This window comes from Arachis hypogaea, chromosome 13 (assembly GCF_003086295.3).
Source record: "Arachis hypogaea cultivar Tifrunner chromosome 13, arahy.Tifrunner.gnm2.J5K5, whole genome shotgun sequence".
Taxonomy (NCBI): Eukaryota; Viridiplantae; Streptophyta; class Magnoliopsida; order Fabales; family Fabaceae; genus Arachis; species Arachis hypogaea.
The window spans coordinates 27,677,990-27,705,302 of NC_092048.1; the positions used below are offsets into that span (position 1 = coordinate 27,677,990).

The 27,313-nt window shown below is 36.0% G+C and overlaps 5 protein-coding genes and 2 long non-coding RNA genes across 9 annotated transcripts; 4 read left to right on the top strand and 3 right to left on the bottom strand.

Annotated features, from left to right (window-relative positions):
• The first annotated feature begins 1,533 nt into the window (after nt 1-1,533).
• LOC112737828 (formin-like protein 5) lies at nt 1,534-8,167 on the top strand. 2 transcript variants are annotated; one of them, XM_025787957.3, is made up of 7 exons: nt 1,534-2,505; nt 3,504-4,278; nt 4,365-5,157; nt 5,246-5,448; nt 5,897-6,132; nt 6,956-7,790; nt 7,894-8,167. In XM_025787957.3, exons 1-6 carry the CDS (start codon nt 2,341-2,343, stop codon nt 7,772-7,774), a joined length of 2,991 nt encoding a protein of 996 aa, XP_025643742.1. In that variant the 5' UTR covers nt 1,534-2,340; the 3' UTR covers nt 7,775-7,790; nt 7,894-8,167. The 2 variants fall into 2 exon arrangements, with proteins under 2 accessions (XP_025643742.1, XP_025643743.1); XM_025787958.3 differs by having other exon boundaries at nt 7,974-8,167.
• A 2,938-nt stretch (nt 8,168-11,105) lies between these two features.
• On the bottom strand, nt 11,106-12,172 carry LOC112737829 (uncharacterized). The gene is made up of 3 exons (XR_011869513.1): nt 12,019-12,172; nt 11,653-11,719; nt 11,106-11,554 (listed from the first exon to the last, which is right to left on the bottom strand). It is a non-coding gene; the product is annotated as an uncharacterized lncRNA (long non-coding RNA).
• A 1,408-nt stretch (nt 12,173-13,580) lies between these two features.
• Nucleotides 13,581-15,084, top strand: LOC112735839 (probable CCR4-associated factor 1 homolog 11). The gene is made up of 2 exons (XM_072210633.1): nt 13,581-13,984; nt 14,088-15,084. Exon 2 carries the CDS (start codon nt 14,095-14,097, stop codon nt 15,082-15,084), a length of 990 nt encoding a protein of 329 aa, XP_072066734.1. The 5' UTR covers nt 13,581-13,984; nt 14,088-14,094.
• A 578-nt stretch (nt 15,085-15,662) lies between these two features.
• Nucleotides 15,663-20,065, bottom strand: LOC112737832 (uncharacterized). 2 transcript variants are annotated; one of them, XM_025787962.3, is made up of 7 exons: nt 19,472-20,065; nt 19,306-19,382; nt 18,893-18,960; nt 17,849-17,934; nt 17,387-17,544; nt 16,325-17,202; nt 15,663-16,200 (listed from the first exon to the last, which is right to left on the bottom strand). In XM_025787962.3, exons 1-6 carry the CDS (start codon nt 19,581-19,583, stop codon nt 17,191-17,193), a joined length of 513 nt encoding a protein of 170 aa, XP_025643747.1. In that variant the 5' UTR covers nt 19,584-20,065; the 3' UTR covers nt 15,663-16,200; nt 16,325-17,190. The 2 variants fall into 2 exon arrangements, with proteins under 2 accessions (XP_025643747.1, XP_025643745.1); XM_025787960.3 differs by having other exon boundaries at nt 16,325-17,287.
• On the top strand, nt 19,839-20,651 carry LOC140177900 (uncharacterized). The gene is made up of 2 exons (XR_011869514.1): nt 19,839-19,974; nt 20,058-20,651. It is a non-coding gene; the product is annotated as an uncharacterized lncRNA (long non-coding RNA).
• Nucleotides 20,652-22,061: 1,410 nt separating this feature from the next.
• LOC114924968 (probable CCR4-associated factor 1 homolog 11) lies at nt 22,062-23,025 on the top strand. The gene is made up of 2 exons (XM_029291211.1): nt 22,062-22,494; nt 22,595-23,025. The coding sequence occupies exons 1-2, from the start codon at nt 22,062-22,064 to the stop codon at nt 23,023-23,025; spliced, it is 864 nt and encodes a 287-aa protein (XP_029147044.1).
• A 1,047-nt stretch (nt 23,026-24,072) lies between these two features.
• On the bottom strand, nt 24,073-25,291 carry LOC112737834 (probable histone H2A.1). The gene is made up of 2 exons (XM_025787964.2): nt 24,993-25,291; nt 24,073-24,496 (listed from the first exon to the last, which is right to left on the bottom strand). Exons 1-2 carry the CDS (start codon nt 25,179-25,181, stop codon nt 24,281-24,283), a joined length of 405 nt encoding a protein of 134 aa, XP_025643749.1. The 5' UTR covers nt 25,182-25,291; the 3' UTR covers nt 24,073-24,280.
• Between the last annotated feature and the right edge of the window lie 2,022 nt (nt 25,292-27,313).

Consider the following 27,313-nt stretch of genomic DNA (forward strand, 5'->3'; position numbering starts at 1 on the left):
TGCAGCCCTGACTCTATATCCTTACTCTTTGGATCCTACCAGTATGCCTCCTTGTATGCTTGATATCCAGTCTTTTGAACAATGTTATCAAATCACCGAAATTTACAAAATCCAAGTCCATCGGTGAGAACCTCTCAACTTTATCATGTAGATAAACTAACTCACCAGTAGGAACCCTTGAAAAGTAACCTCCATGATGAAAAATAGGAACCACAAAAATATTGTCCATCTGCAATGTTGTTCGTCACAAAATACTCAGATAGTGAACACCGAACCAAACTTATCTACCAGGATTAGTCCTAAACATCATTAAATCAGCACCTACCTAAACCCTAAACCCTACATAACCCATCTTTCATGTCCCTCACTAACTACATTACTCAGAAACCTCAACTAACGATATGCATAGCAAATAATGTTAGAAAGCACAAATAAAATGAGTTTCGCAATAAAAGTACTTATTACTAGTATACACGACACCTAAACTACACCTACGAAGCTTTACTAGTGCAACCTTCCACAAAAACGAAGAAATGGAAAAGATCAATTGTTGTGTTTTTTGGAGGAAAAAGATCATACATATGTATGCTAGGGTATCAGGTAATTGTGTGGGGTTCATATGGGCTTCTTTGAAATTATGTTTAAATGCAAGGACCACAATCAATGTGCTAAAACGGTGTCGTTTTAAGTGATAGAGACCTATTTGTCCTAGACCTTTTTCACAACGGACACACAAAGCTTCTTCAACGATACCATTTCGACACATAGGCATATAGCATGCCAAATAAGTGCCACATATGTTGTCTTTGTTACCTCTGAGGGAGTATTTTGCACGGAAGAACTATCTGTCATGCGTTTTGAACAGTGAAAGACGTTTTTATATTTTTAAATCTTAAGGAACGAATTTGTTCACAAAATAAAAATTCAAAAACCAATTTGTTCTTTTTTCTAAATTATATTTATTTTTAAAATATTAATATAATATATTTAGTTTAAAATAAATATATATAAAAAATTAAAAGACAGAATATATTTACTTTTTAAATAAAAAAATTTAAAAATTAAGATATAATTATTTTTAAGATAAAATAATTTTATATATTATTTTATTATAATTTAATTATTTCAACCAAATAAATAATTAAATTGATTAAATTTTTAAACCAATAAATCAATAATTAAAATAGCTCATAATCCATTCGGTTTTTATAACCTTGATATAAAAAAAAAAGGCAAGGATTGTCTACCTATGAGATTATGAGAAGTAGGCGATGACCTAAAAAATAACATTTGAAATTGAAACAAGAAATAGCATAAATTATTTTTAATATAGAAATGATCATAATGTTTTAATTGAATATTAATATTTAAAATATATTATAGTATTATAAATATATTACAAAAGATAGCATATTGGGTATTAATATTCCATTTATAAAATTTATCTATTTATAATTACACTAAATAATCTTATTTTCAACAAAAATATCAATATTTTTTTATATAAAAAAAAAAAATTAGCCAAGAAATAGCATACCCATGAGAAGAAGAGTCGAGGTAGAATAGTAGTAGCCAGCATCCAGAATCATACTCATATAGTCATATTACCTACTTTTACACCCTGAAGGACGGCTCTTTTACGCGTCTCGTCCGACTACCCTCTTGCTCTTAAGAAACTTCTTTAGACTTTAATGAGCATTCATTCTCAATATTCTTTACCATTTCTACACCTTTTCTCTTTCCCTTAAAAAATATATATATAAAAAAAAGGAGGGGGAGAAAAGGAAAACACGACATTTTCACCGTCAACGTTTCACGGTCAACAATTTTTTGGTCTTTTGAGCTGCTTCTCTTTTGGATCCTGTCATAAAACTCCTTCTTCTTGAATCTCTCAAAAGTTTGAGTTGGTATTAGCAACGAACACTTGCTTGCAACGGTTTTGTTGGGATTGTTTTGATTCTGCTACAGTTTCTCATTGTAGACGCTTTTGCCTCCGTTTCATTTATTTATTTCTGGTGAGGTTTTGATTGAAGTTCTGAATCAAAATAAGTTGAAAATTTTTGGAGAGGCAAATTCCGATTTAAAAAAAAAAAAAAAAAGAAGACGACAAGATTGGGATTTTGCTTATTTATCATTGTGCTTGATCTAGGAACTCTTGTTTTGGTCCAAGACCCTTGGTGGTGCTGGTAATTTTGGGGGTGAAGAGTTGAACTGCGTTGGCAGTGGCTAGTGAAGAATTATTGTTATTTTTTGTAATTATTATTTTGGGCTATTTATGGTTGAAGAAGGTGCAGTAGTGTTGTGCCCTTGATGAAATGAGAAGCATATCAAGCGCTTGGAATGGGAAGTCAGAGATATATGGTTGCCGCCGCAGCGACAGTTAGCTTTTGTGTACTTTTGGTTCTTCTTGTTGTAGGAACAGTTAACTTTATAGATAAGAAGGGAACACAAGGTGTTATTAGACAATTGCTTGATCCAGCATCTGAATTGCTAGATGACAACACGGTGAGATTTTATTTTTGGTTAACATATATATTTAGAATTTTGAAGCGGACACAGCATATTTCCGAAATTTTGAGGTTTTCAGTGGTTCATGTGTTTCTTACCTTGATTGTATTAACCCTGTCTATTTTGTTAGTTTGACAATTCGAATTATGATGTTAGCTGTTAAGAGTTGACATCAATTTGGGGCGGCATGACTCTGCTGCTTTGTCCTAAGTGAATTGCCAATGATAGTCTCTGATTAACCTGATCACGGTTTCATTCTCATATAGGCAGCTACAATCTATGCCTAAATCTGTGATTGCTTCGCAAAGCGGGAAGTTACATTTTGAGTGGATTTTGGGGGCTAGAGCCGCTAGAAACTGCACCAAACTCTGCTTACTCCTTTTGCGGACTATAATATCAATCTCAAAATCATTAATCAGTAATATCTATCAAGTAGACGCCATCTAGTACCTTTCCTGTTCACCGAGCTAAATATAAGTTCACACTTTTAATCCAAAACTAAGCAGCTTGGTATCTAGTAAAGATTGTACTGTTAAATCTTTATATTCTGCATAACTCTTTCCTGTGTGGCCATGTGTGGGAAAGTGTTCAAGAACAGAAAAGAGAACAAGAGTTTTCATTTCTCACTATTTTCCTGCACATCGTTGATTTCTGTTATCAAAGTGAATCACCTTGGCATTCTTGTTGTAGCTTTCGCTTGTATTCCTAGATATTAGTTGTAGAGTCTAGTCTTCCAAGTCTCTTGAGGAGCACCAGAGGTCATACATTTTCAATGTTTAACTTTGTGATACGATTGATTGACTTTTTTAACTTTCTAAATTCTCATGTAAAATGTTTTGTTAAGGTCACGCATCAGTAAATGACTCGGCTTTGGTTGCTTTATGATTATTTATTAGATTTGTGAATGTAGAAAGGTTATGATATGTGTTCAACTTCAATTGTTGCTATTTGCTATGATGACTTGAACTAAAACTTGTTATGTTTAATTACTGCAGGCAAAGGTACTATTAACAAAAAATGTAATTCATTTAAATAAAGAGGCAGAAGATCTCCATCTATGCGTTCGACAAGAATTGCCTGTTAACTTCAATACAATTGGTTCAGATATTCGACCATTAACACAAGCAGACATAAAAAATTTGATTAATCTTTGCCATTATCATTTCAAGGAAAAGTGCGTCTATTGTTTGAGAAAAAATAATCTTCTATTACTGCCATCGAGGGAAGATGATGATGATTCCAAGATTTGGCATGCTGCATATAGGGGACTGCATTTTTCTGGATCTAGTGCTTCCAGACAAAACTCGGGTCGAGTTTTGCTTCAGCAGATATCAGAAGCACCTAGTCCAGGACCTGCTGTTGGATCACCAACACCAAGTCTTGCACCATCCCCTGGACCCAATTTAGCACCCTCATCCGGACCTAGTCCAGCACCATCCCCTGGACCTGGTCTGGCCCCATCTTCTGCTCCGGTACCTGTTGATTCTAGACCTCTGCATCCTCCTTTGTCACCATTTTTTCCTAAACTGACACCACCAACAACATCAAATGCAGATGTTTCTGCTCCTCCATCATCGGACGCTAATAAAACCGAAGATAAGCATAGTAATAAGAAAACAGTTGTTATTGCTGTAGTTATAACTGCACTGGTGACATTGATAGGAGCAGCACTGCTCTTTATGTTCTGTGGTCGGTTTTCGAAGATTGGCCAAGGTAGAAAAAATGATGAGAGGCCACTTCTCAGCTTGAGCATGAGTGACTACTCTGTTGGTGTGTATCATATTCATACTGGCATTCATTTATTTATTTTTAAAGAATTGTACTAATCTTGGCGAAATTGATTTTTTATCTCACAGGTCCTTCCAGTTATGGATTTGGAAATTCAATGAAAGGGGAGAAACTTGGGTTCCAATCATCAAGTAATAATTTGGTTGACAACAAGAAGCCCCAGGTTCAAGAAAGTCAATCAATAGGAGCTTTTAGTGCTGCTTTGGGATCACCATTTGAAGTAAAAACTCATTCCCAGTGGACAGGAACCATGCCTTCTGGAATGCCTCCTTTAAAGCCTCCACCTGGCAAGCTGAATCCTCTCCCCCCTGAGCCTCCTTCGTTTAGGCCTTCCGGTAATGCTGCTGCTGCCGCTGCCCCTGCCCCTGCCCCTGCCCTGGCTACTCATGGACCACAACAGGTTGGTGTTGGTGGTGCTCCACGTCCTGGACCTCCACCACCACCACACCCAGCACCAGTTGGTGCCCAACATTCTCCTCCCTTCCCACCACCCCCAGCATTGGCTGCTGCCAGAGCTCATCCTCCACCACCACCTCCTGCACCAGTTGGGGCCAGACCTAGTCCTCCACCACCACTGCCCCCTGCATCAACAGGTGCGAAACCTAGTCCTCCTCCACCGCCCCCAGCTCCAGCTGGTGCCAAACCTGGTCCTCGCCCTCCGCCACCTCCGAAGGGTGGTATACCTCCTCCTCGCCCACCTCCAATCGGGGCTAGCAAACCAAAAGCTACAGAGAACGTTGAAGCTGGCACAAGTGAAGCTGATGCTCCTAAAGCCAAGCTAAAGCCATTTTTCTGGGATAAGGTTCAAGCCAACTCTGATCAATCAATGGTTTGGAATCAAATCAAGTCTGGATCATTCCAGTAAGAAATTAATCCAAAGGCTTTTTTTGTTGGACAAAGATAGTAGTTTATCACTAGCTGGTAATATTTCTGATGAAAAAAATTGCAGGTTTAATGAGGAGATGATAGAAACACTTTTTGGTTATAACGCTGTGGATAAAAACAATGGTCAACGAGGGAAAGAGTCTTCCGCCCAAGACCCTTCACCTCAGTATATCCAGATCATTGACAAGAAGAAAGCACAGAATTTATTAATTCTGTTGCGAGCATTGAACGTGACAATGGAAGAAGTATGTGATGCACTTTATGAAGGTGATTTTCTTGGTCCTTCAATTTTTTGTAAGAAACTGTTGATTATTGTGATAGTAATATTAGATTTTGTAGGGAACACAAGTTACACAAAACCTTGCATGGTCACACTGCTGCCCTAAAACATTATAGACAACCCGTATCATGTTGATTATTTGAATCTAGCACCGTTTTGCTGCACTTGGGGAGCATAGATTGTGGTAGTGCTGTTGTTAGGTTTTATTATTGTTCTGAAATTATTTGATTTATGCTATCATGGTTGAGTATGGAGGAGCATAGATCGTGGTAGTCTTTGTTAGTGTACAGACAACTGTTTTCTGAACAAGTGAATTGATCACTTTCTGATGCTTGCTTGGTAAATCATGATGAAATCTGTTTATCATATAGAAATGTTCACTTGTCTCTGGTTCCACTTGTATAATAGCTTTGAAATTTGTCTTTGGTTTGATAGGAAATGAGCTGCCTGCTGAGTTCCTCCAAACCTTGCTGAAGATGGCACCGACGACTGATGAACAACTTAAGCTTAGACTTTTTACTGGTGAGCTATCTCAACTTGGCCCTGCTGATCAGTTCTTGAAAGCGATGGTTGACATTCCATTTGCTTTCAAGCGAATGGAAGCACTTCTTTTCATGAGTACACTTAAAGAGGAGCTCAATTCTACTATCGAGTCTTTTGCAGTTCTAGAGGTACAATATCTAAATCATGATCATGGCATTAAAATTTTGTAGTTTTGAAGTGTTTGATTTTCCCAAATAAGATGATAAACTGATTTGAGAGGGAATATCACCCCAATAAACATGATATATTGTTATATTGTAGAAAACTATGGTGCTGTTTAGTTCATGTAGCAAACTCCACCTAGTAAGACAAGGCTTAGTTGTTAAGGTCGTTGTGTTGTATCATCAAGATATATCATTCTGTCAATCTTAGATTAGACTGGCAAAAGTAACAATGTAAACTTTGAGTAACTGGGATAGTGAGTCCTTAAACTGACTCATTTATGTCCTACATATTTTTATTTCTATAATCCAGTTGTTGAATTATTAGTTAATATGCTGATTATTTTTCTTTCAGTGGTTAGACCTATAATTTGTGGGCATTAATTAGTTCATAGTTTCACATTTTCAAGTACATTTTTCTCCCCTTCATATGAAATACTCATGCAGTACAAAATAAAGTCTGATAACTTCGTACGCAATTTTTATCATTTTTTGAGTATGTTTCCAGTTACTAATCCCATAAAGAATATGCATCCTTTAAAATGTGGTATCTAGGAGATATAAACTTTTAGTGTTCTGTTTAACTATATCAAGTTAGAAGTTAGGAGTTAGATTTATGCTGTGTGTGAATTATACAGAGACATAAACAAGAGTGTGTTCTGCGATTGCCACGCACTCACTAACCCGGCTGTTTCTCAAATTGATGCCCTCACATCTGGTTCTTTTGTGTGACCCCTTCCTTTCTTGTCCTGAAATCTGATTCTTCTTGCACCTTCATCCGATATGTCAGGTTGCTTGTAAGGAACTAAGAAACAGCCGGCTGTTCCTCAAGCTTCTTGAAGCTGTTCTCAAAACTGGCAACCGTATGAATGATGGAACATTCCGTGGTGGTGCACAAGCATTTAAGCTTGATACACTCCTGAAACTATCTGATGTAAAAGGAACAGATGGCAAGACCACACTCTTACACTTTGTGGTTCAAGAGATTATCCGTTCTGAAGGCATAAAAGCTGCCAGGCTGGCAAATGTGAGTGATCTTAAAGATAGTGAAACTGGAGATCGCTACCGTGACATTGGCCTTCAGGTGGTTTCGCACTTGAGTAGCGAACTTGAGAATGTCAAGAGAGCAGCAATTCTAGATGCTGACACCTTAACTGGAACTACTGCCAAACTTGGCCATGGTCTCATGAAAACCAAAGAGTTGTTAAACAAAGATCTGAAGAATGTGGAGGAAGATAGAGGGTTTAGTGACACAATTAGACGTTTCGTGCAGAATGCTGAGACTGATGTCGTGAGACTTCTGGAAGAAGAGAAGAGAGTCATGGCTCTGGTAAAGAGCACTGGTGATTACTTTCATGGGAAGGCCGGCAAGGACGAAGGCTTACGGTTGTTTGTAATAGTAAGAGACTTCTTAATAATGGTGGACAAGGCATGCAAGCAGGTGAGAGATGCACAGAAGAAGCCTGCGAAATCTCAAAAACAAGAGACATCTCAAGGATCATCTTCCTCAGAGACTCGTCCGCCACCTTCTGATTTTCGTCAGCGGCTCTTTCCAGCAATTGCTGAAAGGAGGATAGGTGACAGTAGTTCGGATGAAGAGAGTCCATAGATTCAAGTTGGAAGCGGTACTGAAACTATATTCCTTACTAACATGCCCTTAGATAGCATAGCATAATTAAGATTTGAACTTAGAGTCGTGGATTTTTTTTTTTTTACTTAAATTTGCAGATGGATGATTGAATGTGTTTCTTCATTGATCGTGGAAGTGGCTTGGTACTAACAATCCTCGAACAAATATTTCTGTACAGACTTGTCTGGAGGCTGGAGCTTTCACGAAGCAATGTTGTTATAAGAAATATCTTTTGTACTATCTTTATTGTTGTATCCCATTTAGAATTTGATTCCTACTTTGAGTCATTTCTAGAGCAGCAGTTGTAAAATATTGATTTTAACATTCTTTCCCCCTCAATATTCTTTATTCAATTTACTTTATGTTGATGTATATTTATGTCGTGAAAGAGTTTAATGTGTAGCACTTTACATTCTTTTTTCTGCCTTGAGAAATAATTTCTAACCATCTAGGAAAAAGGTTTCATCTTTATTAGTCATAGAGTGAAGTTTAGGCTTAATTTAACATGAGCCAGTTAAAGTATAATATGGATTTCTAACCCTCCGAAAGTGTAATATGTATACTATATTAATTAAAGAATTACATGCACTTTATAGACTAAATTTTTATAATGGTTTTTGAGATTTATAGTCTTTAGCAGTTTAGTTTTTTAGATTCAAAATTTATTATTCTGGTTTCTGAAATTCAGCTACAGGTACTATATGGTCCTTTGAACTTGAACCGAATAATGAGCTAGTTTTGACTTATCACACTAGACACAGGACTAAATGATGTTTCGTTTTGGAACTTAAACAAGGCAAAAACGATATCGTTTTAGAGAATGAGGAGATAAAATAATGTGTATCATGTAATTTTTTTTTTTTGTCTTTTTATTTTTGTCTTATTTAAACAAAATGAAATGACACCGTTTAACCCTATATCCATCGCGACAAATTAGAGGCAACTTAGTACTTTCTTTGCTAACTCAAGTAAATAATATGGTACTCAAAATTGGATCTTGAAAATCAGTATAATGATTTTTGAATTTGAAAGACTAAAATGGTAAAAACCTTGAATTTAACATCTAGAGCAACTAGAAAAATGCAACAGTATTCGTTATTGTTATTTAGTAGAAGGAAAACATAACAAAGGTATCAGATATTTGAGAGGTCTGGCAACATTTTAGGTGAAAGAAACTATGCTTGTATTGCACTAATGTCCACCAGGGTCCCATTTGTTGAAGAACAACTACTTCTCTGAGAGTTTATCACAACTATGCAGGACGGTGACTAACATTCACAAAACTCAAAATTGGCATGTACTTACCAAAAACTAGAGTCGTCTGTATTACTGTAGGGCACATATTACTGTACGATTACGATGCGTGCTCCGAATGGAAGAGGGTTCCCGGAGCAGTGAGCTTAGTACCGAAGCCTTTAATTGACGGCTGCTAAGGAGGCAGTCTTGGTCGACCATCCTGAGTGTGACACTTCATTCCCGGCTTTGGTTTTGACCACATAAGATTGGGCTTCCAATTTCATAGGCGCTGATAACTCTGGTCTGAACACCATCGGGGCTAGAAAACCTTTACCACGAGTGGCTTGCCATAGAGGCTGGAGTTGTCTGCTTTGTGTATCGACTTGTCTTGATCCGCTGAGTTTCCTTCCAAAAGTCGATTACCATTCTGACTATATCAGCCGTCTTTGGGTCCCCGAAAGTGAATTCCCACTTTCTTAGACCATGCGTCATGGGGATGATGAACTCTAATGACCCCAACCCCAGCTGCCGCCGAAGCATTGCTGGTGCATAACTGATGCCGCCCCAAAGCCCTAATAATAATATGACCCAGGGGTAATCCCCGCAACGGTACAGGATTGGTACTTGTGCCAGCCATGGTGCTCTCCAGACTATTTGATCATCAGTCAAGTTTTGGAAGAAAGAAATCCATTGTGCTTTGCCCATGGTTTTATCCCGAAATGAATAGGTTTAGCCTTCTTCGTACAGAACATTAAATCTACGAGGGGGAGGAATTTCTCATACTCGAAAGAGAAAGAATAGTATAAGAAGGGGACGCATCAGGAGGGGCTGGTGCACGTTAATCAGAACTTGCTAAAATAAATATTTATTAGCTGAAGTGACATCCCTATCAGATAATATATAATAGTAATACATAGTAATCGGCTGGGCTACTTTCCCCATGAATGGAACCCAGGTCGGCCACAACTCCTATCAAAAATCATAAGCAACTCCGCGGCTATTATGCCACCCCCAGATTTAGCATGGTGCGAAATTCCATTTCTGGGAACCCTTATTTTGGGACGCGGGATAGACCCCCGAGCCTGAGGCGTAACCAAACTTCGGCACCGCTGTGGTAAGGATCCCGAATTAATGAGAAAACTATCAAATCCTGTCATTTAAATCTGCGCACAGGTCGCTCCATAAACGAGAAAGGGCTTTTTTTGGGGTAAGCCCTTTGCTTTGACGAGATGTAGCTTTGCTTTCCCTTCAAGGCGAAATATGGAGTCACAGAGCCATTCATTCTCCCTCATAATTTAGGCTGCGAGCTCATGCCCAAATTGACGAGGAGATGTACGGAATGAGGATTTCCACTATCCATTATCTAAAGCAACTTTAACTTGATAAATATTAATTAAACATTTTCTGACGCTTTTGAATTTTAATATGGAGGCATAGCTGGTGCTAGATGCTGATATGGGGAGGAGGGGTGCTTAACATTGGGGTGGTGTCAGAAAAAATAGAACTTGGACCGTGGACGCAATTCGGACCGTGTGAGTTCCTGCTGGCAAAGCGGACCGTTCAATTTGTTGTTACTCCTATCCACGTGTCGTTGTCCAGGTGCACCCGGTGCCTATTTAACACAGCCAACCTCCTCTATTGCATGCGTACCCAGGAATTTCATTTTCTCTTTCTTCCCCAGCCAGCTTCGAAGCCTTCATCTTCTTCCTCCCTCAACCATTTCTATTTCATCTGTTTGAACTAAAAAACTCAAATGTCAAAGAAATCGCAGGGTCCGATTTGTTCAATGAGAAATTACAGGGTCCGATTTCCATTATGTGAGTTTCATCTCCTTTAAGCAAAACGGACCATCCGATTTGCATATAAATTTTTGGAAACAAAGAACACGGAGAGTCCGATTTCTCCATACCAACTCTGATAAAAAAGCTGTCCCACATAACGGTGTAAAACTTCCATCTTCCATAATCCTGCAAAACACCTACACCCCCTCCATAACCAAAAAAATCAGCCATTTTCTTAATACAGTACTACACGTGAACAAATTAAAACACCCAAAAGAAAATTTCATGAGATAAAAGCAAGCTACCAAAATTGTTATTTCGTAGCAGTACAGGCTCAACCGAACAAAATTTTTCTTACAATAATGAAGAATCCTAATTTCTAACTATTTTATACAACACTCGGCAATATGATCTTTGCTATATACAAAGAATTGTGATCTATGTAAAATATATCAATAAAGAAAAAGGACAATTTTAAATTCTAATTACATACAAATATGAATGGGACTAGGTTTTATTCCATAATTGCTTCAATAAACCCTCCATTGATTCAATCTTTTGACTGAGTTCTTTAGCAATGGTAAGTTGCTGCCCAGAAAACTCTGAAATACCAAAATCGCTGATTAAGGCATTGATCTTTTCCTGTGAATCTGCAACTGCTTCCTCGAACAAAGTTAATGTCGGTTCCATCGTCGATTTGTGCAAACTTTTGTTTACCAGCTTCGGTGATGGACAAAATCCTCTATTGTAAGCACGATAATGCAAACGGAAAAAAATCTTCAATAATATTTATACCAAGGGTCCCAAATTAATTATAAGCACGACCTGAAACATAATTACCTCCCAGCTTTCATTTGTGGTATACAGCAACAAATTGCGTATGGTGACAGATGCCATAGGCGGTGCCCTACAGCCAGAGATATAGGGATAATTATGGATAAGTTTCGGATAAATTTAACATAGTTTTTCGGTCAAAGAGGACTAACAGTCCATCAAGTTTATCTGTCAAGCTACCCCATAAAAACATGCACTATCATTAAACTCTATTGCAATGAATGCAGACCAAATACTGCACTAATGACCAAACCCAGCAAAGAAGATATAAATATTGATTTCAATTCAGTTTATTGATACATGACAATGACTGCAGAGCATAAATAAACTAAAGTAGATAACCAATTCAGAATACTGGTAAGAAGAACTTACCATGCTGCTCCCCCATGAGTTTCAAGTAATAAATTAACTGTTTGAAGAGACACTTGATGGCGTGATTCTGCATACAATAGTATAAAAAACTTACTAGTTAAAGAGAAAAAAACATCGCTCTACAACAAGATTTCTCAGAAACTTTCAGCAAGATACAAAAATGGGGTAGTGGGGCTGATAAATAAAATAGATTGATACTTTTGTCTTTTGAATTCCTGATCTCATTTAGCGAAATAAAATAGACTCTTATTTTAAATTATATTTATTAATTAATATATATTAAAAAATTAATCTTTTTTATTTCACAATTTAGATAGTGGTGTCAAAATTATACACTTTAAAAATTTAGAGAAACCATCCATAAATTTCTTGCAATGAAATTAAATTTAAGAAATAGAATAATAATCACTCAAATATTTTTACACAATCGTTTTTAATAATAGAATAGATCAAATAATTATATTTATATTAAATTAAACCAAAACAAATCAAGTTTAGTAACTATAAAATCTAAAGGGGGCCACTTAGATAACGATGTCAAAAATGTCTTTTTTTTAAAGTTGTTTTTTAAAAATTAAAATTTGACATATATAATCAATTAAATTGTATTATTTTTATTAAAATTAGACTAGACAAATTAGTTTAGTAAAAAAATTAATAAATTAAATTTTAAATCGATATAAATTAATATTTTTTATAAAAAATTACTACAATATCCCTATTATAAAACATAACTAAAATATCTCTAATATATATATATATATATATATATATTAATTTTGAAAACTTTAAATTCTAACCCTATAACGATAGAGAAGAAAAGGGCTAGAATTTAAAATTCTCAAAATTAATATATATAATAAGAGTATTTTAGTCATTTTATATAATAAGGGTATTGTAGTCATTTTTTTTATAAAAAATAATATTAATTTAGATCGATTCAAAATTTGATTTACTATTTTCGATCAAATTAATATGTCTGATCTAATTTTGACAAAAATAACATAATTTAAGTTATTATATGTGTTAAATTTTAATTATTAAAAAATATTTTTTTTAGGTTTTCTGTATCTTTTTGGAGCATCCCAAATCTAAAAGATTCAGTTTACAATTAATAAATTTGAATATTTATTGTTGTCATTGTTTACGTTAAACAATTGGACCTTGATGTAGTGTAATATACATTATATTAGTTTTTATTTTTGGAACTATTTTTGTCATAATTGACTCTAGTTACTGGACCATTAGTTTGTCTCTTTATTTCTAGACTTTTTAAGTCAACCACTCGGGGTAACATGAGTTTTCAAGTCCTGATTTGAATCTTGAATTTCATAAGATGTATGTTCAATATTATTCATTCATTCATTCATTAAATTCATATTAAATCCTATATCTTCCTTGCGAATGTTTGATTTCTCAATTAAGTATGGGTTTATAATTAAGATTGCGCGTATAAGAGGTTAGGATTTAATTATTAAGTGATGTGTTGCAGATTTATTTTATATATATTTTTTTTTCAAAGTAAAAGTATATATATTCCCCTATAAATCATACATATCTTTGACACAGGACGTAGGTAAACACTAAAGACTAAAAAACCAAAACGCACCCTCTAATCTATCTTCACAATTGGTTGTCTTTGAATTGATTATCAAATTTTAGTTTTCAATATTTCACGCACGTACAAAATCCTAAATAACTAGTAGAAGACAGCACCTAAACAACAACGTCCACACCTGCATGAAAGGTTCTTTGCTCCCTCTCCCGGTTCCAGTTTGAAGCACAAACAGGAAACAGCTATATATCAAGTTTCATTCTTTCTTCATCAAACATAACATTGTTGAAGATCATCTCATTCCTACCCTTCCGCACATACCACATCACCGCAAGAAACTCCTTTTCTTACTCATGCCCCTGTCCACTCAAGCCTCAAAGCATTCCTTAGAGGAACCCGCCCAAAGAAAAGGTACTGCACCGTTTCCAATTCACTCATAAGCAGCACACAATTTGCATTCCTTTGTTCTATCTTTTCTTTCAGTTTCTAAGAATTTAACAGAGTTGCTTTCTAGGAAGAGCATGACGACCATGTATACAAGAATGACGATCGATGATGAACGAGAACGACTTCAACAACCACGGAGAGTTTTTCTGATGGCACCGCCCATGGTTGTTGGTTTTCCGCCATTTTATCGTGCTGTTCAGCCAAGGTTTGTGGAGCGACTGCCGCTTCTAGAGCCTAGTCCCAATAGTTCGGTTGTCATTAGGCAAGTGTGGGCTGCCAATGCTGATTCCGAGTTCCAAATCATAAGCAGCCTGATTGACAAATATCGATTTGTCTCCGTTGACACTGAATTCCCCGGCGTAGTCATCCTGCCCCGCAACAAGAACTACCGGAATCTTATCCCAGAGGAAACTTACCAAGTCATGAAGGCCAACGTGGATGCCCTCAAAATCATTCAGCTTGGACTCACTCTGTCAGACCAGCACGGCAACCTCCCTGACCTAGGAACCAACAACAGAACTCACTACATCTGGCAGTTCAATTTCCGAGACTTCAACCTCATGCGTGACATCCACGCAAAGGACTCTGTGGCACTCCTACGCAGCCAGGGCATCGACTTTGCACGCAATGCAGTGGCTGGAGTTTCTTCGGTGCATTTTGCGAAGTTGGCAGCAGCATCTGGGCTGCTGTTCAACAAAGCACTTACATGGGTCACATTCCATGGTGCTTATGATATTGGATATTTGGTGAAAATTCTGACGTGGGGTGTTCTTCCAACAAGCTTGGAGGAGTTCTTGGTGCTTGTAAAAGAGCTGTTTGGGGGAAATGCTTATGATGTGAAGCATGTGATGAGGTTCTGCAATCGCCTCTATGGCGGTTTGGAGAAGGTGGCTGACACACTTCACGTGGACCGAGTTGCTGGGAAGTGTCATCAGGCCGGGTCTGACAGCTTGCTCACCTGCCACATCTTTCACAAGATTAGAGAAATTTATTTTTTGGCTAATGAGGATGGGTTTAGGGAATATGTTAATGTATTTTTTGGGTTAGAAATTGCAAAAAGTTAATACTCTTAAGTTGAAAGAAATTATCATACATTAGATTATTCATGTAACAACATTTTGTCTGTGAATTATAAAGTAGTATCAACAGATTATTTTTTGGATATGACAATTGTTTTACAACACTTGAATTGGCTGTTTTATAACACTTCAATGGTTGTTTCATGGTTCTGTCTTCGAATTTGTTCTCCAGTGACCATGTTTATATTTGAGTTTAGAAACAGCTTTTAACAGATTTTCAATATTATTTGCCTTTGATTATTATTTGCCTTTGAAGTTTTAGCAAACATGTTAATCTTATTATTGGCTTCATCATCTTAGTGAGACTCAGTGAAGGAAAGCAGTATTACAGCATATTCTTTACTCTTTACGGTGACACAAAACTCAAAATTGGCATGTACTTGCCAAAAACTAGAATCCTCTGTATTATTGTAGGGCACATATTCACACAATATAACTGAACACAATGAACATGCTATCCATTATCTAAAGCAATTTTAACTTGATAAATATTAATTAAACATTTCCTGAATACAGTATTACACATGAACAAGTTAAAACACCCAAAAGAAAATTTCATGAGATAAAGGCAAGCTACCAAAATTGTTATTTCGCAGCAGTATAAGCTCAACCGAACAAAATTTTTCTTACAATAATGAAGAGTCCTAATTTCTAACTATTTTATACAACACTCAGCAATATGATCTTCTTTGCTATATACAAAATGAATTGTGACTTATGTAAAATATATTAATAAAGAAAAAGTACAATCATAAATTCTAATTACATACAAATATGAATGGGTCTTAAGTTTTATTCCGTAATTGCTTCAATAAACCCTCCATTGATTCAATCTTTTGACTGAGTTCTTTAGCAATGGTAAGTTGCTGCCCAGAGGACTCTGAAATACCCTGAACATTCTTTGGGCTGCTTTTTGTAATTACTTGTAAACTTTGGAAAGTTGTGTGTCAACACCTCTCTTCTCTACTTACATTTTCTGGGCTAGATATCCACCACCTTTCAGCCATCTCTTGTGCCCCTTCAATTCTATGGTTATATCCACATTATCTGGCTTCTTCAATTTTGGAAAACTGGTTTCTTTCCCTTTGCTCAAACTTCCAACTGGCATAAAATTGACTAATAAGCAAACAATTTATAAAAACAAACACAAAACATGAACAAAGATGAAATCACAACATATAGCAAATATATTGGCTATGAAAAATCAGGTAACACTGTTTCATACCATCTTCTGAATTATCAACATCGGGAGGTGTTGTCTTGAAAATTGTTGCCAATAGTCCTGCTTGTAACTTTTCTAAGCCTTTACAAAGACCCTTCCCACGACCACCATCAGGACCAATTATTCCAAATCGATGTAGGAGGACTTCAGCATAGTTCATTCCCCACCAAGACGAATACCAGATACAGAAGCTGAGCCGTTCAAACAATGAGACTCTGTATCTTGTTCCCCCAATGGTATGACATGTACCATGTTTACATCCAGAAAAGGGATTGAAGGAGCATTTCAGTTCGTGTGGTGGACAAAATAACAATAACACCACCAAAGGTTCTATGAGTGGCACTAATGAACAAATCATTTCCAACAAACTACACTAGAGGCATTCCCTCGACATTCAATGGTGAAGACTCAAGAAATCGAAGTTGAAGGTCTTTAACTGCCAAACTTGCAGCACTGTCACTTCGCTAGAAGATTTGCTCTTAATGACCTCCAATTGTTTACTTTTTCCAGCCACTGCTATTTTCTCACCAACTCTCCCAAAATACACGTAAAAAGACAGAAACAGAAATTTATTAAAGTAATCAGGGATGCAAGAGAATTGTGAAGTGCAGGTGGGCCAGTACATGCTTCCAGAGATAAAGTAATCTGGGCTGCTTTGGCACTCCACTTTCTCTGGCTAGCATCAATTGGTTGACCTTCCTAAAGACAGAAACAAGCAGGATCCTTATCCAGTTTCAGTATTCTTAGTTTCATTGAGGGTGAATCTATATATGAGAAGTCTTCAATATGAAGGTTTGGACTATATTATCTGTGTTGCATTTAGAAATATCCAACTGGGCCTTGTCCACTCAGAGTGAAGAAAAGAGAGTTTACTGAGGAATCTGGTAAAATATCACCAGAATTGACAACAATTCTATCAGCTAAGAAAAAAGATATTCTAAGGCAAGCTTCTTCCTGAAGATGAATCTGGAAAATAATGAAAGATCAATAAAGAACATAATCTATGACCGTAGCAAATATATAGGCATAGCAGGCAAGTTACTTGTTGAAATAAATTGCACATACCATAAGAGGCTGACAGTTAATAACAGTTTGAGAAGCAAAAAATGGTGGAAGTGGAGAAGGCACAATCTGAAGGGAATGGAGGCAGATTAGAGGAGTTCCCTCAATCAATTGCCACTGTTGTTCTCCAAGTGGATATATTGGATGGCAAAAGCTTCTAGCTACAAGAGGGAGAAAATAAGATTGAATAAATTTAATCAAGCAAGGAATATATGCATGAGTTTAGGCATCATTTGTGACAGGCACAATGGTGTCATTTGATCCTTGTAGTAATCCCCATTTAGTAGGACAAGGTTTTGTTGTTGTTGTTGTCGTTGTTATCGTTAATGCGAAGGTATGTTATATTAAATAAATGTTATGCCATCATTGTCTAACTTTTTCAATAAATTTACAACACATTACTGGACAACACCGAAACAAAATTATCCTTATTAGTATTGCAAAATTAAATTAATAAAGCATTACCAAATTCTGGCACATGAAAAGACTCTCTTTTAACAGAATGCATAGATGGCTGCACTAACGTACATGGCAGGTGTGAAAACTTGTCACTGCATTTCAAGAAACATATACAATTCAGTAATAGTGAAAACTATTTCAACAGTCAGCATGGAAAATCGAAACCATCATTATGACTATAGCAGACTAAAAAAACCAGGTAGGGCACATTGCTAATAGTTTGCTTTCTTGTTTCCCACTCTAAATGAAATTATTTGCTCAAGAGCCAACCAAGGATATCTAACAACAAAAGTTATAGGTGCCACACAGGCCACCACCCATTCCCAATATTTTTCACATTGGCTAATATGTTTTTCCTTTTCTTTTTCGTTTTTTTCCTTGTTAAAGGAAGAAATATTAATGTCAGGGAAGAAGGATAATGCAAACAAGGAGGAGGACAAGAGATCCTCAATACAAAGATTAGCATGACAAAATATTCTTTAGAACAATAAAAACTTTCCAATCTCTCCAAGATGCACCAAGTAGAAGCAAGACACCCAACCCTGTCCCAGATGGCTTAAAGATATTTTTAATATCTATAAGTCATTTTGGCCTTTGTCCCTCAATCTTTTCTTTCTTTGGGTCTGAGTTTTGTTCCAACATTATGTTTTTGGTCTCTATTATTAGACCAGCACCATTCAGCGGTGATATTATAAAATCCAAAAGAAGGTATATAAAATATTTACAAGGACCCCAAAAAGAAACTTCCAATATATGTAAGGACTAAATATTGGAGAGTTTAGACTTACAATGATCAAAGTTTAGAACAGCAGGACTAAGAACTAAATATTGGAAAAGCCTGCTGACAAACGCCAAGACATGTTTTTTGAGGGACTAAAACCAAAACACCCTATATTAATTTAAATCCTTTTAGATTAGTTTGTATATATTTTCCACTCAAAGTCCTATTAACACCGATAAACAATACCAAAGACCCATGAGCAAAACAAGATTAGTTAATTACTTAATCCTTTCAATAGTAGTTATTCGGGCAGAGCATATAACACAAACCTTAAACATAGATCTGCAATGGTAATCCTGGTCAAACTACTGTCATTTTCTCCCTCCGAAAGACTTGCCTGCAAGTAAAATATATAAACAATTAATTGTTCTCCAGGGGATGCCAGAAATATTATGGCACATCAAAGGACCAATAGGCACAGCAACTTGCCAATGCAGAGAGAACTAGATAAACATTTTTCATTAATGTATTTAAAATCAGCAAATGCTGAATAAGATCATCCAAGATAAACATGTAGAGGGAGTTTCTCATCTCTGGAATATGAATACTGAGATAATAACTAAAGATTTTTAACCTCATCAAGCCAAATTGAAATACATTTTCCAAATTTACTGTGTAATACTTCCAGCATAAATCTGAAACTGATTTTCTCAAAGGTGGGAAAAGTTAAGGCAATTGAAACCTGGGCCTTCAAATTTACATCTCCCCTGTTTAGACAGACAGATAATCCTGTCATAAAGCGGAGAAGTGCACAAAGTCCTGCACACATGATATATTAACTCATACAACATTTGTGGCACTTGTATCAATTCAATATGGATACATGTAAAAAGTGTCCTTTTAATTACCTGGCTCACTTAATGCAGGGCAAAGAACTTCTGTGATGTCCAACTGAAACTCAAGCCCAAGTGGACTGTTGGAGACTGTTCTCTTAATTGTGATCTGGGGGATAGCAAACATAATAACATATCATGAGTCAAGAATCTTGGCCTTTTAGAAGAAAGTAGATTACAATAATTAGAGGAATTGTATATATGCTTCTCCCGATATTCCTTCCATCTGATTGTTTGTGCTGCATCTCTCCGCAACCCTGCCTACCCTGCTATTTACCAAACAAATCAGGCACCACTACTGCACTTGGTAACCTTTCTCAATTAGTATTTATTTGAAAATTTTTATTTTTACTATAATATAAAGCTGTGTGTGTGATGTAGTTTCTTTTTCCCCTTTTCCTTTGCTTCGAAGTAGCTTTAGCTTGCTCTCTTTGAATCCCCATCCTCACCCAAACGGCTCATTCTCTCTTCTTCTGTGTGTTTTGCTCTTCTAGGCTTTCTCTCTTGTGCTTCATAAGGTAACCATCCAGCTCTTGTCTTTTCCACAAGCATTCAATGTCATTTCAGTTAAGTTTCTCACACACTGTCCTCTGCACTGCAGATTCTGCTGGAATCTCTAGGCTCATTGTTTGTGAAGTGAAGAAGAGAAAATAGGAGAGGAGATCAGAGGAGTAGGATATCGTCCCGAGGGGCGGGGCCCTCCTCGGAGGCGCCACAGAGGCGGATCATGCGGACACAGACGGCGGAGAACCTCGGGGAGTCGATATTCGACAGTGAGGCGGTGCCCTCCTCTCTTGTGGAGATAGCTCCCATCCTCCGTGTTTCCAATGAGGTCGAAAAGACGCAACCCATGGTTGCTTATCTCTGTATGTTACTCCACTACTCCCTACTCCATCTTCCATGAAATCGGATGGAAGTCCACAGTCAGTGGCAATGAGGAACATTCAAATTGAACATGCACATCAGACAAATGATTTCTATTTGCAACAAACTATTAATCCATATCCTAAACTAGTATCTCTTCATAGATCTTTATTTTTATGATGCATAAGGATCTCTCAACAATCAACAGCAACAATGTTAAAGTTGAAAGGCTGGAGAAAGATAGAAAAATGTGGAGTCCAGCTAAGGCATGAAGTGAATCAATTCAAATTTCCCAACTCTGTTAAACAATAGTTTTCTGTCTTCATTTTCATTTTCAATTGTGTACATCCATTATAAAGTTTAACAACTACAAGCATCAGATAACTAGTAAAATACTAATGGTAGATGTTACTCAGCCACACATAACAACATAATCTTAGTAATGATAGTGTCAAACCTTATCAGCAAAACCATAACCACTACCCTTTGAAGAGGCACTTGATGGCGTGATGCTGCATACAATAGTATAAAAAACTTACTAGCTAAAGAGAAAAAAGCATCACTCTACAACAAGATTTCTCAGAAACTTTCAGCAAGATACAAAAAATGGGCTAGTGGGGATGATAAATAAAATAGATTGATACTTTTGTCTTTTGAGTTCTTGAATCTCATTTAGTGAAATAAAATAGACTCTTATTTTAAATTATATTTATTAATTAGTATATATTAAAAAAAAACTTATCTTCTTTTTATTTTACAATTTAGATGATGGCGTCAAAATCATACACTTTAAAAATTAGGAGAAGCCATACACAAATTTTTTGCAGTAAAAATAAATCTTTATGTTAACTTAAATTTAATAAATGGAATAATAATCACTCAAATATTTTTTTTACAATCGTTTTTAATAATAGAATAGATCAAATAATTATATTTGTGTTAAATTAAATGAGAACAAATCAAATCTAGTAACTATAAAATCTAAAAAGAAATCAATTTACAATTAATAAATCTAAATATTTAATATTGTCATTGATCACAGTAAACAATTGACCTTGGTGCAGTCTGAAGTGTAATGTACATTACATTAGTTTTTATTTTTGGAACTATTGTTATTCTAATTGACTCTAGTTAACTGGACCATTAATTGATCACCTACACGGCTACACTTTCCTTAAATGAATACAGCGTTCCAGGCGCATAGCAAAATCCTAAACAAGAACTAGTAGAACTGTAAAAGGCAGCACCTAAAGAAACCATAGGAACAGAAAATCAAAAACTTAAATTCATCATTGAATAACTTAGAAACTTAGTACTCCTCCCATGGACTCTAAACATTCCTCAACCAGTTGTGGCGCCACACCTGCATCTGTTCTTCTTTGCTCCCTCTCCCGGTTCCAGTTTGAAGCACAAACAGGAAACAGCTATATCAAGATTCAAGTGTCATTCTTTCTTCATCAAACCTAACATTGTTGAAAATCATCTCATTCCTACCCTTCCACACAAACCACATCACCGCAAGAAACTCCTTTTCTTACTCATACCACTATCTACCCAAGCGTCAAAGCATTCCTTAGAGGAACCCTGCCAAAGAAAAGGTAGTGCACGGTTTCCAGTTCACCCATACACAGCACACAATTTGCATTCCTTTGTTCTATCTTTTTTTTTCGGTTTCTAAGAATTTAACAGAGTTGCTTTCCAGGGTTAAGTTACAAAGAGCATGATGACCATATATACAAGAATGACGAGGATCGATGATGAACGAGAAGTGATGCCACCGAGAGTTTTTCTGATGCCACCACCCATGGTTATTGGTTTTCCACCATTTTATCACGCTGCTCAGCCAAGGTTTGTGGAACGGCTGCCCCTTCTAGAACCTAGTCCCAACAGTTCGGTTGTGATCAGGCAAGTGTGGGCTGCCAACGCTGATTCTGAGTTCCAAATCATAAGCAGCCTGATTGACAAATATCGATTTGTCTCCATTGACACTGAATTCCCCGGTGTAGTCATCCTGCCCCGCAACAAGAATTACCGGAATCTTGTCCCAGAAGAAACTTACCAAGTCATGAAGGCCAATGTGGACGCACTCAAAATCATTCAGCTTGGACTCACTCTGTCAGACGAGCACGGCAACCTCCCTGACCTAGAAACCAACAACATAACTCACTACATCTGTCAGTTCAATTTCCGAGACTTCAACCTCATGCGTGACATCCACGCAAAGGACTCTGGCAGTGTTACGCAGCCAGGGCATCGACTTTGCATGCAATGCAGTGGCTGGAGTTTCTTCGGTGCATTTTGCAAAGTTGGCAGCAGCATCCGGGCTGCTGTTCAACAAAGCACTGACATGGGTCACATTCCATGGTGCTTATGATATCGGATATTTGGTGAAAATTCTGACGTGGGGTGTTCTTCCAACAAGCTTGGAGGAGTTCTTGGTGCTTGTAAAAGAGCTGTTTGGGGGAAATGCTTATGATGTGAAGCATGTGATGAGGTACTGCAATGGCCTCTATGGCGGTTTGGAGAAGGTGGCTGACACACTTCAAGTGGACCGAGTTGTTGGGAAGTGCCATCAGGTTGGATCGGACAGCTTGCTCACCTGCCACACCTTTCACAAGATTAGAGGAACTTATTTTTTAACTAATGATAATGGGTTTAGGAAATATGTTAATGTATTTTTTGGGTTGGAAATTGCTAAAGCTTAATACTCTTAAGTTGAAAGAAATTATCATCATTAAATTATTCATTTAACAACATTTTGTCTATGAATTACAAAGTTGATACTACTGGTTTTTTTTTCTATGACAATTGTTTATAGCACTTGAATTGGTTGTTTTTTGGATATGACAAAGTTCTTTTATAACACTTCAATGGTTGTTTCATGGTTGTCTTTGACTCTCTTCTACGGTGACCAAGTTTATATTTAAGTTTACAAACAGCTTTCAATAGACTTTCATTATTATTTGCCTTTGAATTTTTAGCAAACATGTTAAGATTTTATTATTGGCTTCATCATCTTATGAGAGTTACTAAAGGAGTGCAGTATTACAGCATATTTATTTTTTAACGTGAGTTGCAGGTCCTCAATGTCAAGAACCCAATAGTTACTGCCATTTTCAATAACAAATGAGGGAGTTGTCAATGTTAATCCATACTCCTTAACTGAATGACATAGCTCAACAACACATAAGAGAGCTCCCAGTCATAAAGCATCCTCCAGGGTCCGACGCACTTACTCCCAAATCAGAAATTGGCCTGTCTTGATCATTGAAAAATTGCAGCCTATAACAATCTTGCTCACTAAGCATAAAAACCTAAATAGTTGCATATTCTCGAGAATCAACAAACCACTATTTAAAGACACTGGTGTAACCCTGAAATATATTCCACACACGTGTTCCTCTTTGTGCAAAACAAGACTGCTTTCGCCACAAAATAAGACATCAATTTGGTGGTTAGGTCCTAAGTCAAAGATAGGAAGCTCATTTCAAAGAAAGGCGCTTGGAGCATGTCCTGAGCTGAGCTTTGTCCAACTCTTGTTCTTTGACACAAAAAAAAAAAAAAAAGCAATAAATAAACATCACAACCACAATGGCTCCCAGATAAACCTTACATACGATAGTGTAAGCACACTCCAAGATGTGAAATCGATAGTGGTTATTTCACTGCAACTTCAAGGATGAAGCTAACACTAGATAGTGGTTCGTAAGTAACAAGTGACAATATTTATGGTAAAGTTTAAGACTGCCACATAAGAATTTAAAATTTTCAACAATCTATTATCAAATTGAAACATGTGAGAGATGATAAATATTCACATACCTACCAAAAATCTAACTACATGCTACAACTAATGAAACCACCACCAGGAATATGCCTTAAAATCCTATTTTAAAGTAAAAATAAGTGGAACATAGAACTTAATCTTTTAAGCAATAACACAATGCAACAAAAATGTTTCTAAGAATCATCATCGCCAGCAGCCTTGGACGAGGTTCCGGTCTTCTTAGGAAGCAAGAGGTTGTGAATGTTGGGCATCACACCACCGTTGGCAATTGTTACATCTCCAAGAAGCTTGCTTAACTCTTCGTCATTTCTAACCGCCAATTGAATGTGACGTGGCACAATTCTGGTCTTCTTGTTATCTCTCGCAGCGTTCCCAGCTAACTCAAGAACCTGAAAATGCCATAATAATATTAACAACTTCAGAAACACAAATATACATAAAATTCGAGCTCAGTCCTAAATCAGAAACATTAAGCCTAATTTAAAAGTAAACTTAATATTTAACATTAAGCCTAAATCTGTAACTATACAACATTGTTTATAATTTATAAATAAAAAAAGGACGTTATTTTAGCCCAAAAAATTGACAACTAAAAAATATCCTACACGTTAAACATTGCAGAGAAGAAAATGTCTTAACCCCCAATTAGAATATTAACATTGAATCATGAAACCCTAGATTCAACATCGAAGATGCAAACACATTAAATAAAAGGAAAAACCCGATCAGGAAGAATTGAAAGGATAAAAATCTACAATTCTTAAATTCATATCAACGGAAATCCAATATACTGGAAATTTCGAGAAATCTCAAAACCCTAGAAATTAACAAAAAGGAAAGCAAAGAGATTAAGGAATAATTGAAACCAAGCAAAGGCAAAATTACCTCGGCGGCTAGGTATTCAAGGACGGCGGCGAGGTAAACGGGGGCGCCGGCACCGACCCGTTCGGCGTATTTTCCAGCCTTCAGGAAACGGGCAATACGACCAACGGGGAATTGAAGACCGGCCTTGCTGCTCCGAGAGGTGGCCTTCTTGGCGTTGCCAGATCCTAATGTTTTGCCTCGACCCGCCATTGACGAATGTTTAATGCTTCGGTTTAACGGAGAGAGAGTGATCCTTTGAGCGGTTAGCGAGAGAATATTAATGGATGAATGAAGGCTCAGGCGGTTGCAACATTTATATATAGCATGTTGTGTGCGACTGAACTTGTGGCCAATCAAATTGAACGACGCGGATCGTGCTTTTTCACTGTCAGATGGGTGCAACGTGGACGGTCGGGATAGGGTTGGAATCATAGATCCGTGTTATGACTTATGACTTACGTTCGTTTTGGGCAGTGACTGAATTGACGAAAATGCCGCCAAACTTTTAAATTTTTTTCTTAGAAGGTGAAAGTTTGAAATTTTTTTTAAAAAAATATAAAATAATCACTCAAATCAATCCTAAAAATTTTAAAATTAATATGATACAGATATGGATGTTCATTCAATTAATGAAATGTGACTTTGATTTATTATATGGACAGATTAATTTTTGGCAAATTCTAAGGTATAAATTCAAAAAATTATCTAAATATATAGATTTTTCGTGTATAATTTAGATAGGAAGACATATATTATTCTGTTATTTCTGTATTTGTTAAGTAAAACAGTTGTCATTATGATGAGTATCAAAAATAGCATAAATTTATTTTCACTAATTAAAAATAATGTAATGTAATGTGATGTGAATTATCTTATTAAATTTCGTTGAGATTGTTGTCTTTTTGGACAAATAATGTATATCTTTTAATGTTAATTATTTTTTTATTAGATTTTTTTTATCTGGCTTTTGTTTAAGATTAAAAAACGGTTATTATAAATAAATTATAAAAAAGTTTTATGATCAAATAATAAAAAAAAATGACATATAATATTTTTTTTGTTAGTCAAATTACTTTGTCTAACTTTAAATATTTAAACAAAAAGTTACCAATTTAATTATTTTTATTTTATTTTTTAAAAAATAATTAATTTAATATGTTTAATTATTTTTTTATTTGACCAATTCGACCTGACCTAATCGAATAAGGTAGGCTACTTGACCTGACTACTTGACCCGTTGCGAATAGAGTAGAGATAGGTTCGGGTTTGCTTGTGGGTATGATTGGGTGTACCCTACCTTATTTTATCTGCACCAATAAAAGAAGTACGAGTTGAATCCATAACCTCTCTCATATAATAGCTTAGAGTAAATGAGTAACCACTAAGCTAGTTAGTTAAATTAGTAATTTAAACCATTTGTATATTTATAAAATTAACATAAAATAAAAATAAAATTCATATATCATTCAAAAATCTTAAGACCTAAGTGTCGTTTCTTAAGAACCTGATGATTATGGTATTTGAAATTTTATGTTGGATTTTTTTAAGATTTTATTATTATTAATTTTAATTTAAACTTTATTTTTTATTTTTTATTTTATTAATATGTATAAGATTTGGAATGATTGAAATTTATATTTGCTTGAAAAAATTTAATTTTTTTGTTGGCAGGATAAAATAGGGTTTAGAACTTTAGGGTGCGAGTAGAGTTGGAGTTGAGAGATTCTCGATCCACAAGTAAAATAGAGTAAAATTTTTAAAAAGTTTTCAACCTGCAGATAGAATTAAGATAGAGTCCAAACCCTTGTTTAATCTACTCATTGTCAGTCCTATATGGGATTAATACTTTGGCAAAAATACACTAAAATAAATTTTGTTAAACATCAATATATTTATAATTTGAAATACCCAAAAAAATATTTATAATTTAAAAACTAAAATATTATATATATATATATATATATATATATAAACTAATAATTTTACTTATATTTATAATAATTACGTATAAAAGTTAAAATAAAGAATATGAATTAGAATTTGTTACGGATTCGGCCCACGGATCCTATACCCGGAACGGTCCCCGAACCCGATTACCCGGGTCCGACCCGCTTCGCCCTTTCAGAAGGCCCGAAACCGACCCACTAGAGCTCCTAACCAACTTTCGAATTCAAACGTCGGCTTTTTTATCTAAATACGTATGAAAAAATGATTTATTCCCTAAATACGCATGGTTTGAAATTGTGCTCAAAATACGCACATCCATTTCATCTCTGCCGACCACGAAATGGATTCTAACTCCATTTCACAAGAAGCACCCACGAAATGGACCTGGTGTATGT

Bases quoted from the DNA above. Each gene is read 5' to 3' on its own strand.
- LOC112737828 (XM_025787957.3), top strand. From the start codon at position 2,341: ATGGGAAGTCAGAGATATATGGTTGCCGCCGCAGCGACAGTTAGCTTT. The intron at 4,279-4,364 runs GTGTGTATCATA...TTTATCTCACAG, and splicing joins CATGAGTGACTACTCTGTTG to GTCCTTCCAGTTATGGATTT. The intron at 5,449-5,896 runs GTGATTTTCTTG...TTGGTTTGATAG, and splicing joins ATGTGATGCACTTTATGAAG to GAAATGAGCTGCCTGCTGAG.
- LOC112735839 (XM_072210633.1), top strand. From the start codon at position 14,095: ATGACGACCATGTATACAAGAATGACGATCGATGATGAACGAGAACGA.
- LOC112737832 (XM_025787960.3), bottom strand. From the start codon at position 19,583: ATGTTTGCTATCCCCCAGATCACAATTAAGAGAACAGTCTCCAACAGT. The intron at 19,383-19,471 runs GTAATTAAAAGG...TCATGTGTGCAG, and splicing joins CCCTGCATTAAGTGAGCCAG to GACTTTGTGCACTTCTCCGC. The intron at 17,288-17,386 runs GTATGTGCAATT...ATTATTTTCCAG, and splicing joins TTAACTGTCAGCCTCTTATG to ATTCATCTTCAGGAAGAAGC.
- LOC114924968 (XM_029291211.1), top strand. From the start codon at position 22,062: ATGACGAGGATCGATGATGAACGAGAAGTGATGCCACCGAGAGTTTTT. The intron at 22,495-22,594 runs GTCAGTTCAATT...CATGCAATGCAG, and splicing joins CAACATAACTCACTACATCT to TGGCTGGAGTTTCTTCGGTG.
- LOC112737834 (XM_025787964.2), bottom strand. From the start codon at position 25,181: ATGGCGGGTCGAGGCAAAACATTAGGATCTGGCAACGCCAAGAAGGCC. The intron at 24,497-24,992 runs GTAATTTTGCCT...TGGCATTTTCAG, and splicing joins TTGAATACCTAGCCGCCGAG to GTTCTTGAGTTAGCTGGGAA.